This window comes from Sinohyriopsis cumingii, chromosome 16, assembly GCF_028554795.1.
Source record: "Sinohyriopsis cumingii isolate HCF-2022 chromosome 16, ASM2855479v2, whole genome shotgun sequence".
NCBI lineage: Eukaryota > Metazoa > Mollusca > Bivalvia > Unionida > Unionidae > Sinohyriopsis > Sinohyriopsis cumingii.
The window spans coordinates 56,756,207-56,771,139 of NC_142976.1; the positions used below are offsets into that span (position 1 = coordinate 56,756,207).

The 14,933-nt window shown below is 34.4% G+C and overlaps 1 protein-coding gene across 2 annotated transcripts in view; it reads left to right on the forward strand.

Annotated features, from left to right (window-relative positions):
* Positions 1 to 6,220: 6,220 nt before the first annotated feature.
* LOC149780470 (uncharacterized) overlaps positions 6,221 to 14,933 on the forward strand; it is a 106,003-nt gene continuing 97,290 nt past the window's right edge. Inside the window, exon 1 of one of the 2 annotated variants that reach the window (XM_089937426.1) lies at positions 6,221 to 8,037. In XM_089937426.1, coding sequence (XP_089793552.1) covers positions 6,537 to 8,037 — 1,501 coding nt within the window. In that variant the 5' untranslated portion in view covers positions 6,221 to 6,536. The remainder of the gene's footprint in view (positions 8,038 to 14,933) is intronic. The other variant, XM_089937424.1, reaches the window with a different exon arrangement.

The window sequence follows — 14,933 nt, forward strand, 5'->3', positions numbered from 1 at the left end:
TCGCTAAAAAAAAATTCCACTTACAACTAGTACAAGCTCTCAAAAGATTCTTTTTCCTACACCATAACTTACATTATTAACCAATCCTGTTCAGCCTAACCAATATATATATATATATATATATATATATATATATATATATATATATATATATATATATATATATATATATATATATATATATATATATATATATATATATATACTCTATTTTCTAGGCTGGTTCCCATTTTCCATATCATTAGTACCGTGTGTCCTGAAGAATTTAGAGACGTTAACGCTGGTTTTACTATCACATATCGAGTTTTATCCGCCTCACGTCAGCTTATTACCTACAAACATTTAGCCGTAAGGATAAAACGCTGAGAATACACAGATATAATGACCCGCTTTAAGTTGCATCAAGTATTTATGTTTACAGCCGCAGATAACTACGCAATTGTCGTAAATTATAAATAATTGTTTATCCACCTTATTGATTAACAGGAATGGCATATTATTTTGGTCATCATCAGTGTTTAAATTGAAGTTAATTAAGGTTATAATTTATGTACAAAGTGACCGTTTCTGCACATGGAGACATCTGCAAGACCGATGCATATGGCACAAACGTATTTGCCAGTCTTCAGACCTAGAAATCAAAAAGACTATGGAGCTTCAGAGTGGTAATCAACCAATCACACGAGACTCTACTGTTGTAACACATTTTTGGATTGGTTGATGGTAAAATTCAGAGTGGTGATCAGCCAGTCACACTAGACTCTACTGTTATAACACGTTTTTGGATTGGTTGATGGTAAAAATCAGTGTGGTGATCAACCAATCACACTAGACTCTACTGTTATAACACGTTTTTGGATTGGTTGATGGTAAAATTCACAGTGGTGATCAACCAATCACACTAGACTCTACTGTTATAACACGTTTTTGGATTGGTTGATGGTAAAACTAAGCTCAGATGCATGATGATCTTAAGGCTTTATCATTCTAATTTTGTATAATACAGAAGAAAAAGCTACCAATCTACGTAATGTTCTTATTGGTCTCACTTCAAATATCTACGCTTTGAAAATCATTGATAAAGAATCAGACCATTACAACAATTATGTGATCATGAAGTCAAGTGTGACCATGCGCTGCAAAGATTATATTTAACGTAAATTTAATAAATTTTAAACAAATTAATTGAAACAGGGGTACAAGTCTTTTATTTGAGGATTTATGGAAGTTACTGTTGTATTTTTACTTTCGCAAATATTCCTCTGTACTGGACACGTTGACACGTTGGCACTAAAACTAAGCTGAGGTTGTACATCCGTTCATTCATGTCGTAAAATCACCAACTTATTATATTTCTGGATTCTAGCACATATGTACTATTATGTTAATAGGCAAACCCGATACACTTCAGGCAAACATACATATGTCTCGAAAAACAGACGAACAGCAAGCAAAGAAAGAAAGAAAGAAAGAAAGTTGGATGGATGGATAGATATTTTATAACAGTTGACCGTGTGGATTGCGAAAATGGTATGCGCATGACAAGAAAGCTTTTATAACTGTCGACGAACATATAACTTGGCGGTCTCAATCCTGGCAACTCACTTTCCCTCCACTCCCTCTCTCTCTCTCTCTCTCTCTCTCTCTCTTTCTCTCTATCACACACACACACGCGCGCGCGCACGTTGTATCGATAATAAAACTAACGATGAAAAATTACTTACATGTTAACGTGTCTTTAATATACTTTTTCAAACAGGACACAAAACATAAACAATATCATCCACATTTCCACATACAGTATATTTTATGAATATTACTGATTAATTGAGAGAGAGAGAGAGACAATAATAATATTGAAAAACTACTTGCATGTCAAGTTAAAAAAGGCATAGACTACACATGATAAGAAAATTAAATTATGTAGGCAGTGGGACGGTGAAGTATTCCATTGAAAGTTAACAAGGCAATAGGTCACGGAGATCCATTTTTACAAAAGTGTGATAGTGTCTCATGAGAGTACTGCAATTTTCTAACATGTAAATTATCGGTTTTGAAAACATGCGAAATAATTATATCAATCAGACAGTGTATTTGGGCAGAATGGATTGTAATAATGATTATAATAATGAGCAAGCGTAACCAGACTTGTCCGTATACTCTAGCCTTCTGACGCCATGGTCTATAGACTTGAGTTCGAAAGTATCAATTACCTTGTGACGTGATAAACAAACACTTACGGAGAGAGAGAGAGAGAGAGAGAGAGAGAGACAGACAGACAGACAGACAGACAGAGAGAGACAGAGAAACAGAGAGAGAAGGGTAAGCTTCGAAAAGTTGTACGCTGTTTGAGGAAACATGTCTTTTGTTCTGTAATGCGAATTACCGCAACAAACTGAATCAAAGAAAACTTTCAAAATCGTTTGAATTGCTTCTTCCACTGTGGTAAAAAATAATATACGTTAAATCATGTAAAAGGACACATGTGTATGTATGTATGTATGTATGTATGTATGTATGTATGTATGTATGTATGTATGTATGTATGTATGTACGTACGTAATAAATAAAATAAAATAAAAATAAAATAAATAAAATTTTGAAATAAAGTGATTGTTTTCTCTGGACATACAAAAGTGCTGTAATACAATTCTTGAATAAAGACATTCGTTGGAAGTTATACTGAATTTAAACCTGGAATAATATTTATGTGATTGAACAAGAGACTGTTGACATATAATACTTCGTAGGCTATAACAGACACGTCATCACCTTCAATTGTGGATATCTTTGGGACTTGAAATGAGTTTCATTCAGGACTTTTTATTGCTAGGACTTGTGTCTTTCATTCTTGGATTATATTTGGATTTAATTCCTAATACCGCAAGATCTTTTTTTTTTCTTCTCATTTTTCACTCTGTATTCTAGGGAAATAAATTATTTTTTCCATTTCACAAACCTTCTTGTCTTCACTACTTTATTTTACTTATTTTAACAGCATATACTTGTAACTATATATATATATATATATATATATATATATATATATATATATATATATATATATATATATATATATATATATATATATATATATACAGAAATAGATAATAGATAGATAGATAGATACTAATTTCAGCCAATAGAATGCCGAGAATGAGGCTAACTTTCAATGGAAAATTTTATAAAATTTTAACAAATTCGCTTCCAGAACATGCTAAGTTCGTAAATAAGGTTATGCCTTGAACTAAAAAAAAATAATCTAAGTAAACATCTTTAAGACAAATGACAAAAGTCAGGCAGGCTAAACTCTACTCTTAATCAGTGATATAACTCAAGCACACCGTATAAATTATATATAACACAATATAAATTATATATTACAATTCCTTCTCTGTAAAATATTTAATTAATTGTATACCATTTAAACCAGCCTTTTCCCTCGTCACTTATATACATATGTTCGATAGTAATTACAGTAATTTGGCCTATTATGCATTCATATGGTTTGCACTGTGAATGATATGGTTGCTAGATTCTTCTTTTCAATAAAATACTTGATGGTGTACTGTTGGTTTTTGATACATACTGATGTCAATATTAAAATGGAAAATAATAATATTGATATATCTCCCCCCGATAACCTGCCTTACAGTCAAAACTGAGCTGTAGTGTTGGTTTTTGATACATACTGATGTCAACATTAAAATGGAAAAGAATAATATTGATATATCTGCCACCGATAACCTTCCTTACAGTCAAAACTGAACTGTAGTGTTATATATAAAAAATGATGTCAACGTTAAAATGGAAAAAAATAATATTGATATAGTTCTCCCCGATAACATACCTTACGGTCAAAACTGAGCTGTAGTGTTGGTTTTTGATACATTCTGATGTCAACGTTAAAATGGAAAACAATAACATTGATATATCTTCCCCCGATAACATACCTTACGGTCAAAACTGAGCGAGACCAATAACATTATTTCATGCTTTGTTTACCCTTCATACTGGAGGCAATTTGAATATAGAAAATGGGCTGTAGTTTTTGCAGTGACTTTTATTGTGTAATTGGAATACTTGATACCTATCACACGGCAGGCGCTTAATTTTATCTCGCAATATTCCTTAAGAATGTTTTTTATTAGATTCACAAGAACGATATTGCCATTGAATGCATGACACATAGCTATACTGACACGTAATTTGTGGATTATTATCACTCGAAGCACAAATTGTTTATCTAGAAAATTGCCAGTCGAAAAAGATTATATATTAAGAACCAACAATAACATTGGAAAATTTATCATTAGCTCAATCGCTTTTTTATGCATGAGGTTTTCTTACGGAGACACAAGATTCAAAACAAAACCCAGAAATAAAATAATTCACACGAACGGAAAGGAGTGAAAAGATTAAATAACAATGAAATAGAATACTTGGAACATTGGTAAAGGCAATTCGTTACGAATATATATATATATATATATATATATATATATATATATATATATATATATATATATATATATATATATATAGAGAGAGAGAGAGAGAGAGAGAGAGAGAGAGAGAGAGAGAGAGAGAGAGAGTATGGGTGATTTGGATTTTTAACGTAGCTTGAACAATTTTCAGTCATATTGCTACCATGTCTGCAGTGTGGCAGTTTATAGAGATGTCTAGCACGGGGTATAATGCCGCAGACATGTTGCACTATGTCCCACCCAGTCACATTATCAAGACACCAGGCCGACCAGTCCTAATACATACCTCTTAATGCTGAGCGCCTAGCGAGGCAACTATTAGTGCCATTTTTATAAGTCGTCGGTATGACTTGTCCGGGGTTCAAACCCGCGACCTCCAGCATCGGAGGCGGACACATTAACCATTAGACCACCGGAGCGTTTCAGAGAGAGAGAGAGAGAGAGAGAGAGTATTTGGTAACGGTTTTGGTACGAACTGAAGTCCAGTGTACACATTCTAAGACAAGACATACAGATAAAAAAGAAGTTATTGACTAAGTGGTTGGGTGGGAGTGTATTTACATTATGGTACAAAAAAAATATAGGAAATGAAAATGAGATAGAGCACATTGGATAAAATCTACGATGAATAATTTTACTTCTATTTGCTTTTGGAAAATATAGATTAATGCAACGCAACCCATGCAACTCTTAATACCGATAAACATTATCTCATATCAGGTAAAACTCTGTGTAACCTTCCTTGTTTTATGATTTCGGATGACTTAATAAAAAGTACTGAATAAATAAAAACAAAGAGGAACAAAGTGATTTGTGCTAATAGACAAGCGGAATAACAAATCCAAAAAACTGACGCTTTGCACGATTTCCCAAAAATAAGAATGGAAATGAATTGTAATATATGATTAAATGAAATGAAATTCCATTAAATTAAAAATGCATAACTTTTGTTAAAAAAATTACTTTATTATTATTATTATTATTATTATTATTATTATTATTATTATTGTTGTTGTTGTTGTTGTTGTTGTGGTAAATTTATGTAAAAATACATAAACTGTAAAACTGTCATAAAACATTCACCGCAAGTTATATCATTACAATTTAATTTTGTTACTATTTCCTTTGTCCTCATTTGATCGTTTGTAAATTTTAAATTTCTCGAAAGCTTTGAAATACCATTTGTCATAGCCATGGATATCTGCCATTGGTCCATCGTCAAGTGAATGAACAAAGAAAAAAAAAATAATAAAAAAATAGTTGAGTTTCAACAATGTAATAATGAAAAAGTATCGAAATGCTGCATTATGTACCTTGTATGATTTGCAAAACGAAAACAATACACTGTTTTTCAAAAGGAGTGAACGAGAAAGAGAGGACGAAACAAAATTAATGACGAATTAAATTTATAAAAAGAGATACTATGAAATAACAGCAAGAAAAGTTAAGCACTCAGTCCCGGCCGAATGACGCTCGTATTTCCTGAGGTTAATAATTCTTTCAACAATAGACGAGTTCCCGACTCGTCTGATACCTGGATTCATTCTCTATGACTAACACAGTTGCCCTCTCTCTAACGGAATGCGGCATTACGCTGACTTCCGGCTACGCATTAGAAAGCACCTGTTACAAAAAAATAGTGCACATTAAAACATAGTGCAGCATATCGGTACAAAAGTTGGGAAAGAATTTAGAAGTTCGGAAGAGTATACCAATATTATCGTGAAGATACTAATGAAAGTTACAGGAAAGTACTACTTATATAATAGTATAGTATGTATTAAAGTAGTTCTCAAAACTGCGGAGAAATATACTAACTTTCTGCTCTTCCATTGTAGACAAATAATGTGAACAGGCCGTTGTTTAAAGTGACTTGTTTGTGGTGTTCGAGTCTGTTGTTATCATTAGGTTTCTCTGGATATGGAATGTATATTTTATGAAGAAGATATTCAATGGATTTTATAGTAATTTAAAATAGCTTTATTATACACAGAAGTGGATTCCTAGCGATCTTTCTTTTCTAAACAATCTTAATTTTTCGTCCACTGGATGATCCAGTTCCCATCGTTTGTTAGTGAAACCAGCAAGGAACAAGATAATGACAACGTTCTTTTAATGGCTAATGTTCAACAACAAAGCCAGATCAACTTCTCTCACAATACAACACCAAAATCTTATTTGCCAGGTTTCTCCAATGCGGAAACAATTCGAGGTACGTCATCAGTGGATATGATTCCGAACGGTAAACACATGGTTGGGGGGACCCCACCAAGCTTTAACAGTGTAAGTGTATCTAGTAACTTATACATTAGCTCTCAGCAACAGCATACTGTTGGTGGTGGGAGCACTGTTTCCTCCGTGACACAAGATAGGGGTATAATGATAAGTGGAACCCGCTACCCTGCCCCTGCGAGCCCCTATGCTTCTGGTCCAGGAATACAAGTTTTTAATGGAGGACAGTCTATGCCTAATCATATTCATGGATTAACTAGGCCAGGGTCAAATTATTCTAGCCCACAATCTAGTGTTGGTAGTGGAGGTGCTGATTCGAAAAATTCAAGTCCACGAACAAGTCTAGCAATACAACCCCCTCCTCCATATGATTATAGACATACTATTATGAATGCCCCACGGTCAAGTGCTGGTAGCAATCGGTCAAGTCTTGTCTCACTTAATGACTCCAGAAACTCCAGTCCTCGAACCAGTCTGGCTGGGGTAGGTGGCATATTGTATGACAAATTTCCCAGTCCAAGATCAAGTTTGGCTAATCCCCATGATGGTTCTCACCTTATTAGTGGACATAATATTCATCAACTTCAAGCTAGCCTGTATAATTTATCAAGAAATCCAGGTTTTAGTGAAAGGTTCAATGAACCAGCACCACCCAGCAACACAGACCCTCGGTTTCGTATCATTCCGCCTCAGGTGTCTGTCAGCATGAACCATGTAAATATCGCCAGTATACAGGGCCAGAATCAGTATGGACATTCATATAATCCCACTTCAAGTGGCAACAACCAAAGTATTCCAACTATGTTTGCCAATACCTCCAGTCTTCCAAGAAATCCTCAGAATCCTCAGGTCTCACCCCCACCTGCCCTACCAGCTCGTGTTCCGAAACAGCCTCAATCTCTGCAAAATGGTTTATCTGACACAGAGAGAAAACTGGCAGTTTTGACACAGCAGCTTGAAAATGACATGAAAATCTCATCAAGTCGGAGGTCTTCTACATCTTCTTCGCCAGCCCCTAGGGAACCTCCCCCTCCATATCATGGTCCCCATATTACTGAAACACCACCTGGTTTGCCTCCGAGGAATGTTCCTCCAAGATATATTAATCATGGCATTCCTAATTCTCCTGGCCAGCCAGCAATGAATAGGATGTCACCTGCAAAAACACCACCATCAGCAACAGTGCGGCCCCAGTCTCAGATGCCCTACCAGGTGACACCACCGCTAAAAGGGCCCTCAGAGGCAGAAAGAAAGATTGCAGTACTTACCCAAGAGCTTGAAGATGAAATGGAGAAGTTACACAAAGGAGATTTTTTTGGTAAGTGAGCATATTTTTGTTCTCCCAGAATTAAAGATTGCAGGATTTGAAATGATGTCTCTTTTCCAGGGTTGACATCAATGTATGCAACAGTACCAATTTAAATGTCAAGATTTTGTAATAGTAAAGTGTGTGAAAGTTATGCTGTATATCACATGAGGTGCGCTGCATCTAACTTAACCATATTTACTATACATCTCAAAACGTGTTTATTGGGACACCATAAATTAATATTTCAGTTACTGTTATGTGCACTTCATGTTCTGGGATACATTTGTTTTAGTTGTAAGTTGTGGTGCATCTTTTAAATTTTTAAGTCAATAGAAGATTCCATGTTAAAAAATGCACTTAAGTTTTGTTTGTAAAAAAAATCTGTTAAACTGTGTATTTGAGATAAATCTCTTTAATCCACTGCAGCATCACTGTCTCAATGCAATCCTTTTTCTGCACATATACAATCCATCCTTTTGATGCCTGAATACCTTTTATGGTCCCCAAGCTGTGAAAAGTTATCATTGGAGGCAACAAATCTCCTGCTGCAGAAACTGTAAAGACTAAAGTTAGATGTTTTTTTTAATCTGCACAAGTTATGCAAATTCTTAAACTTTTAACCCCCTTTTTACAGAAAGTCTGCTCAGGAATGAGATTAAAGCACATCACAGTTTTGTCTGTTTTAGTTGTCATATTGGTGTCAAAATCATATTCTCTTCTGGCTTTCATGAACTAATGGAATTGTTTTATTTTCTCAAAATCTCCAGGGACATGCTGGGTCATTGATGTTCGCATATATATATATGTATCTGCAGACTTAAAAGAATCCAAAGTCAGCATCTGGGGTCAGCTTTCTTTTGTAATAAACTAACCTTTGCATTTGGTATCATACTGGTAAATTCAAAAAGTGAGTTTATTACTCACTACCAGGTGTGTCTATTTACCACCCAGGCTTCTATTTGTTTGCCATCTATAATTATGATTAATACAAATGAGCAATGATGTCTGCAGGGAGTATATACAGCAATGACTTTAATATTTTTGTAGACCATGCTAGTTAAAATATTGTTATTTGCACTTGAATGTATTTCTAATAATGATTTTTATTTGCAAGATATTGTCATGTTGTTAACCTGGATTTAACACATTCTTGGTTATTTTGCACCTTTCACCTGTCATGCTTGAATGGCAGTTGCCTTTCAGTCTGATGACATATTCAAACCTTTGAGGACAACCAAACACAATTCATTTTTCTATATTCACATAAATGAACGATGTGCCATGTGTTATTACGCATATATGTTATATAGAGTTTGTGAATACATGTTTTTTGTTAATTTCCCATGAAGAACAAAAAAGACGAATAAATTATAACAATACAAGGTTAGTTTCTTTCGTTTTAAGCATTTGTCTTATTTTATTGTAACTTGCTTTGTGGGGTGCTGCAAATTAAGTACAATTTATTTCATTTCTTAAGTCTTGGGACATGTTATCTAGATGAGAAAAGTTTCACTATAAATTCTGAGACAGGAATTTTGTTTTTATTTTATCCTGTTCCAATAAATACTGTAAATACAGTAGTAGCTATAGGGTTGTTGTTGTTGTGGGGTTTAATGCCATTTTTCAGCATACAATAGGCTATGCATGGCGGCCAGTAATAATGGTGGAGGAAGAACCCGGGAAAACCCCGGAAAGAACCACTGACCCACAAGAAGCTACTGGCAAGTTTTCTCACATACCCACATTGGTTGAATCCTAGACTCTAACCCATGCAGACAAAGGTGAGATGGCAGTGATCCGTAACAGAGAGCGCTTTAGACCACTTGGCCACTCGGGGCCCCAGCTATAGGGTAGTCTACTGAACAAATTGGATTGTAATAATACCCTTTACCATATCAGTGTTGATGCCATTTAAGCTTCCAGTAATTTATTCGTAGATATAAAAAATTGCACGTATGTTTTCATATCTACATCTTCTTGGTATGTACATCATTGCCTTTGGTTGATTGCACACATTGTGTATTAGACCAGTCACTTACAGACTTTAAGCCAGACTGGTAATGTGTAATGTCGATTACTTTTTTTAGGAACCAACAATCCGTGAATTAAATTGCATCTGCTTAATGTAAAACATCATATATTTTGCTAGTAGTCACAAGTGACCAGAATATCAATACCAACATCCTGATATATGATACAAGAGACAGTCCACAAGCATGGTTCTGTTTATCTTTCCAAGCCTATTTTGAGCCACAGAACAGTTCTTTGACATTGGATAAGGCAGGGAACTTAAATTAATTAAAATTACTTTTCTGTAATGCTTGTGAAAACAAGTGTCCCAGAGCAGGTTGCAGCATGCGGTTGAGCGTGTTACTGTAAGCATCACTGGATTTTTTGTGTGTAGATTTTTTGTTTTGGATAAAGTTTTGGGACCCTTCCTGGGCATACTTATATCCTTTGAAAACAATTATAATAAATACAGATATGTGCTACAAAATTTTGCCTTTTGTCCCCTTTGTCACTGTTTGATTTGTGTGTGTGTGTGTTACTTGGTATGTGCAGTATAAAGCATGGGGATTGGTGATTGCAGGCTGTTGCAGTTCAGGTTTATTTCTTTTTTATTTATTTTTTTCTAAACAAAAGAAAGTGTGTACTGCCTGCTAACTCTCATAAACGTTGTGCAAATAATGAAACGTGGTCCTTTCAGATGGAAGAATTAACGTTGACCTAAAAGTTACATTGGGACATGTATGATTATCCATGGTTCACTCTGATCCCACATATAAATGAAAAATGGATCAGATTGTGATTACATGACAAAGAGCAGACATGAATTTTATATATAGGCAGTTTTACTTTATTTGCAGTTTTGGCTTGTGTGGCATTCCAACAATATACACAAATTAGTACCTTGTATTTTCTCGGTAAATACAGCATGTACATGTAATAATTTATGACACAGATCCATTAGAGTAATTACATTTTCATCATGAGTCATACTGTTTTGACAGTATTACTCATTACACTAGTTAAAGCAATTTATGCAGATTATAGTGGTATTGAACTAGACAAAACATGTCTTAATCAGGCTTTACAATTGAGTATGTATTCACAATGTAACTTATCTAATTGAAATACCTTGAGACTAGCCAAGCTTTAAACCCTTGGAGCATTGTTTATAAAATAAACTGTTTAGATACTATTGTACCTTAAGTGTGAACAATGGCCAGGTGATCAAGGGTCATTAGAAAGGTATTGATCTGAGTTTGTTTAGATTGCTAGTTGGTAGGTATCCCTTGAAGTTCCCTGTCTGTCCTCAAGTAACCTTTTTAATCAGTTTTTTCTAAACCAGTTTAGACCATATTAACAGTTTATGCATTCCTTTTTTTCTCTCATTTTAAACTGGTGTCAGAGATAAGCATTTTGTTTCCAAACACACACACACACACACATATATATGTGTATATATATATATATATATATATATATATATATATATATATATATATATATATATATATAAAACAAGTAAGACAGGATAATGAAGATTGAAATAAGTTAGCCACAATTGTTCAGAAACTGTTGGTGTGTTTCAGTACCAAACATTTTAATTAAGTGTATAATTTTTTGATGTATCCACTAGGCATTTGAAATAAGTGCACATCTTTAGAATATTTATTCATTTGTATATTTTTGTATTCAGTACAGCTGGCCTTGAAAAAAGAGTTGCATTGCATCGGTCAAGTCTCCTGTTGGGAAAGATTAAGTTTTGTTTCGTTATATATTATTTTCTTCTTAATAACACTTAGTGTGTTGTCACTTGAAGAAATATCTTTATACGTTGTACTTCAAAACTTGTTATATGAATATTTTAAAAGCCTGGTTACCATAACCTTGTATATTCTCTTGAGTCTGTGCAGGGCTTGAAGTTAGCAGTGGACCACTAGCATATGGCTAGTAAATTTCCTACTGGATGAGCAGTTTTCATAATTTGTTTAAGCTGTCATAGATAAAATTTGAAATTGCTTTTTATGCTGCTAAGTTTATTCAGAGTCAACTAAATAAATTTCTAAGGTTTATTTGCCCCCTAGAGGGTTGAAACGTTGGAATTTGACTTAGTATTAAAATGAGGCTTTCTTTCCCATTTTTTCAAGTTCTTTAGTTAAAAGTTTTCCTAAAGCCAATTTGGTGAGGATTAGCAGAACTAGTAAATTTCTGATAGTCCTTCTGGCTATGAAAAACATTGTTTCCTAGGTACATGGGTAAGATGTGTTAAGAAAAACCCCTGCTTAATGCCTTTTGTAAAAGTATTCAGGAAATATGTAACACACATATAAACAGTTTCAAAATGCGCATGCATACACTGTAGAGTTGTTGTTCTTGAATTGCGAGCAACAAAAAAAATGGCATTAACATGTGCTGTGAAGCTTTAACTGTAGGAAGTCAAGTCATATTTGATTGGCAAATAACAAAAAATTATAAATGTGTTTCCAGTTGGTGGAATGTCCCCGTTTCTCATTGTGGACCTTTAACTTTTTACCCAATTTGATTTATGTATCTATAATCTGACAATAGTTTGTACCCCTCCGCCACCGATTTCAATAACGAAAATATTTAATGTGATAAAAAGTGCACAGAACTAAGTCAACTGAATCATTGATTTATAATTTCTAACCTGACTGTGACCAGAAAGGCACTAATACTGGCATCCCTAGTTATGATGTCGTAGCCTCAACATTATTTGTTGTGGTTGAGGCTACGAATTGATCCCATATCATGTAATGGAGCACACAAAAATCATCACTAAAGTCAGAAAAACAGATACCGGTAGTTTAGAAATCTACTACTTAAGTATAATCGTGTTTTAAAAAGAAGTTTGGCTTATTTTGAATTTATTAAGCCCTTACACGATAACATAAATTGGCATGGTTACACTAACCTCACCGTGATATATATTGTTTGCCAGACCGTATTTGGATATTTTGTGCTATGCTATTATCAGTGAAGTGGCGAATAATGGGTTCTTGGTGGAATTTCAAAGCTGCTGATAAACCGTATTTACTTTAATGCGCAGAATTTCTGACTCAAACTGAGCCGTATTTTTACTACGATTTGTTTATGTTTTCAAACAAGACCTCAATGTCCTTATATGGCACACAGACAAACGCGGCTGAGAACTAATTAATCATTATTTGAACTAATTTGGCAGACGATCTAAACAAAAATATCGCATCAGAAAGGTAAACAAGATTTTACAAATATTTCTACAATGATTTGAGAGGCCCATAAAGAGGGGTACCCTCTATGTACAAAAATAGTAAGATGGTGGCACTCAGCCTGACTGAAGCGCCCTCTAGTTACGTTGTTATTGCTACACTATGTGTGGTGCTTTGCTTAGTGCATGGAGTAAGACCTTTCCTTGGCCTGACATAATTTACTCATATTCTAGAGTTTAATGGACAGACAAGAGTTATATGTCAGTGGTGTAAAGAAGTTAGAAAATTAAACTCAATTGCAACCACTGGTTCTACTCATCTGGAAAATTAGCCACTTTATGTATGCCAAATATGTTTCTGGTAGGGGACTGCAACTTTAACTGGTGGGACTCATAGTTTTAAAATCCTAGCGAGACCTCACATCACCTCTTGTCTTGCGTCTTGTCTTCTATAAAATAACATTTAGAAGACACATGTCAGTTTTCCTTTCCAAATATAGATCATCAGAGCATTGCTGTCATTAACTTGTTAATCACATAACAGATGGACAGTCGCTAGATATTTAACTGATTTCTTGTATTATCTGGATAATAATGAATGTAAATCTATTTCAACTACATAATGAATAAAAATAGCTCCAGCAATAGTATCTGTATGGTTAAGATATATATAAAATGTGTCCATTTATCATGTACTCAAAATTCATCAAGTAACAACTTAAAACAATACATTAAGAATTTATAAATATTCTCATTCTGATCTGTCTGGAATGTAATGTTCTCAGAAATTACAGAAGAAATTAATAACTAAGAAGGGGCCCCGAGTGGTCTAAAGTACTCACCGTTATGGATCACTGCCATCTCATCTCTGTCTGCATGGGTTCGAGTCTCGGGCTCAGCTAATGTGGGTATGTGAGAAAGCTTGCCAGTAGCTTCTCATGAGTCGGTGGTTCTTTCCTGTGTTCTTCCTCCATCATTAATACTGGCCACCATGTATAGCCTATCTTGTGCTGAAAAATGGCGTTGAAACCATATGACAATGACAGTAAGTAAGAAGCATTTTTATGTCAAAACTTTATTATCATGGTAGCACATGAACATATACAGTGTAATATAAGTAATATTTAGCAGCAATTAAAGTCTGGAATGTTTAATGTGTGACTTTCTTTTCATGAATTCAACTGTGAGCTTTCTGTGGACAAGAAATAACATTGATTAAACACTTGAGTTTTCCTAAATGAAACTTGTGGGCCAAGAAACCTGGGCAAGTAAATAATTGTTACGTTGGTGAAAACTGGGTTTTACATGTAAACTCTCTTTAATAGTCTTCTGCATATGTTTATGTGAAGTGTAGATATTTAATACTTGGGCCAGAAAAAATTTGGTTGAGCTTGACTTCATTTTAAACTTGTACAGTGCACACTCCAGAAATTCTGCAATTGGGAACCCAGGTGTAATTGGAAAAGTGGGGAGGGTAGATATGATTGCAACAAAAGCAGTGTTAAAGGTTCATTGTGTTTCACTTCCTTTATTTTGGTTCTGTTGCAGTTTTGTTGATGCTGTTCCATTGTGTGGAGAATATAGGTTAAACATGCCAAGTTTTAGGCAGATGTTTGGAGGCCAAAAGGTTTAAGCTGCTCTCGTTTTTGCATCACTGGTTTTGCATTTCAGACGTTCTTAGTACTGATAT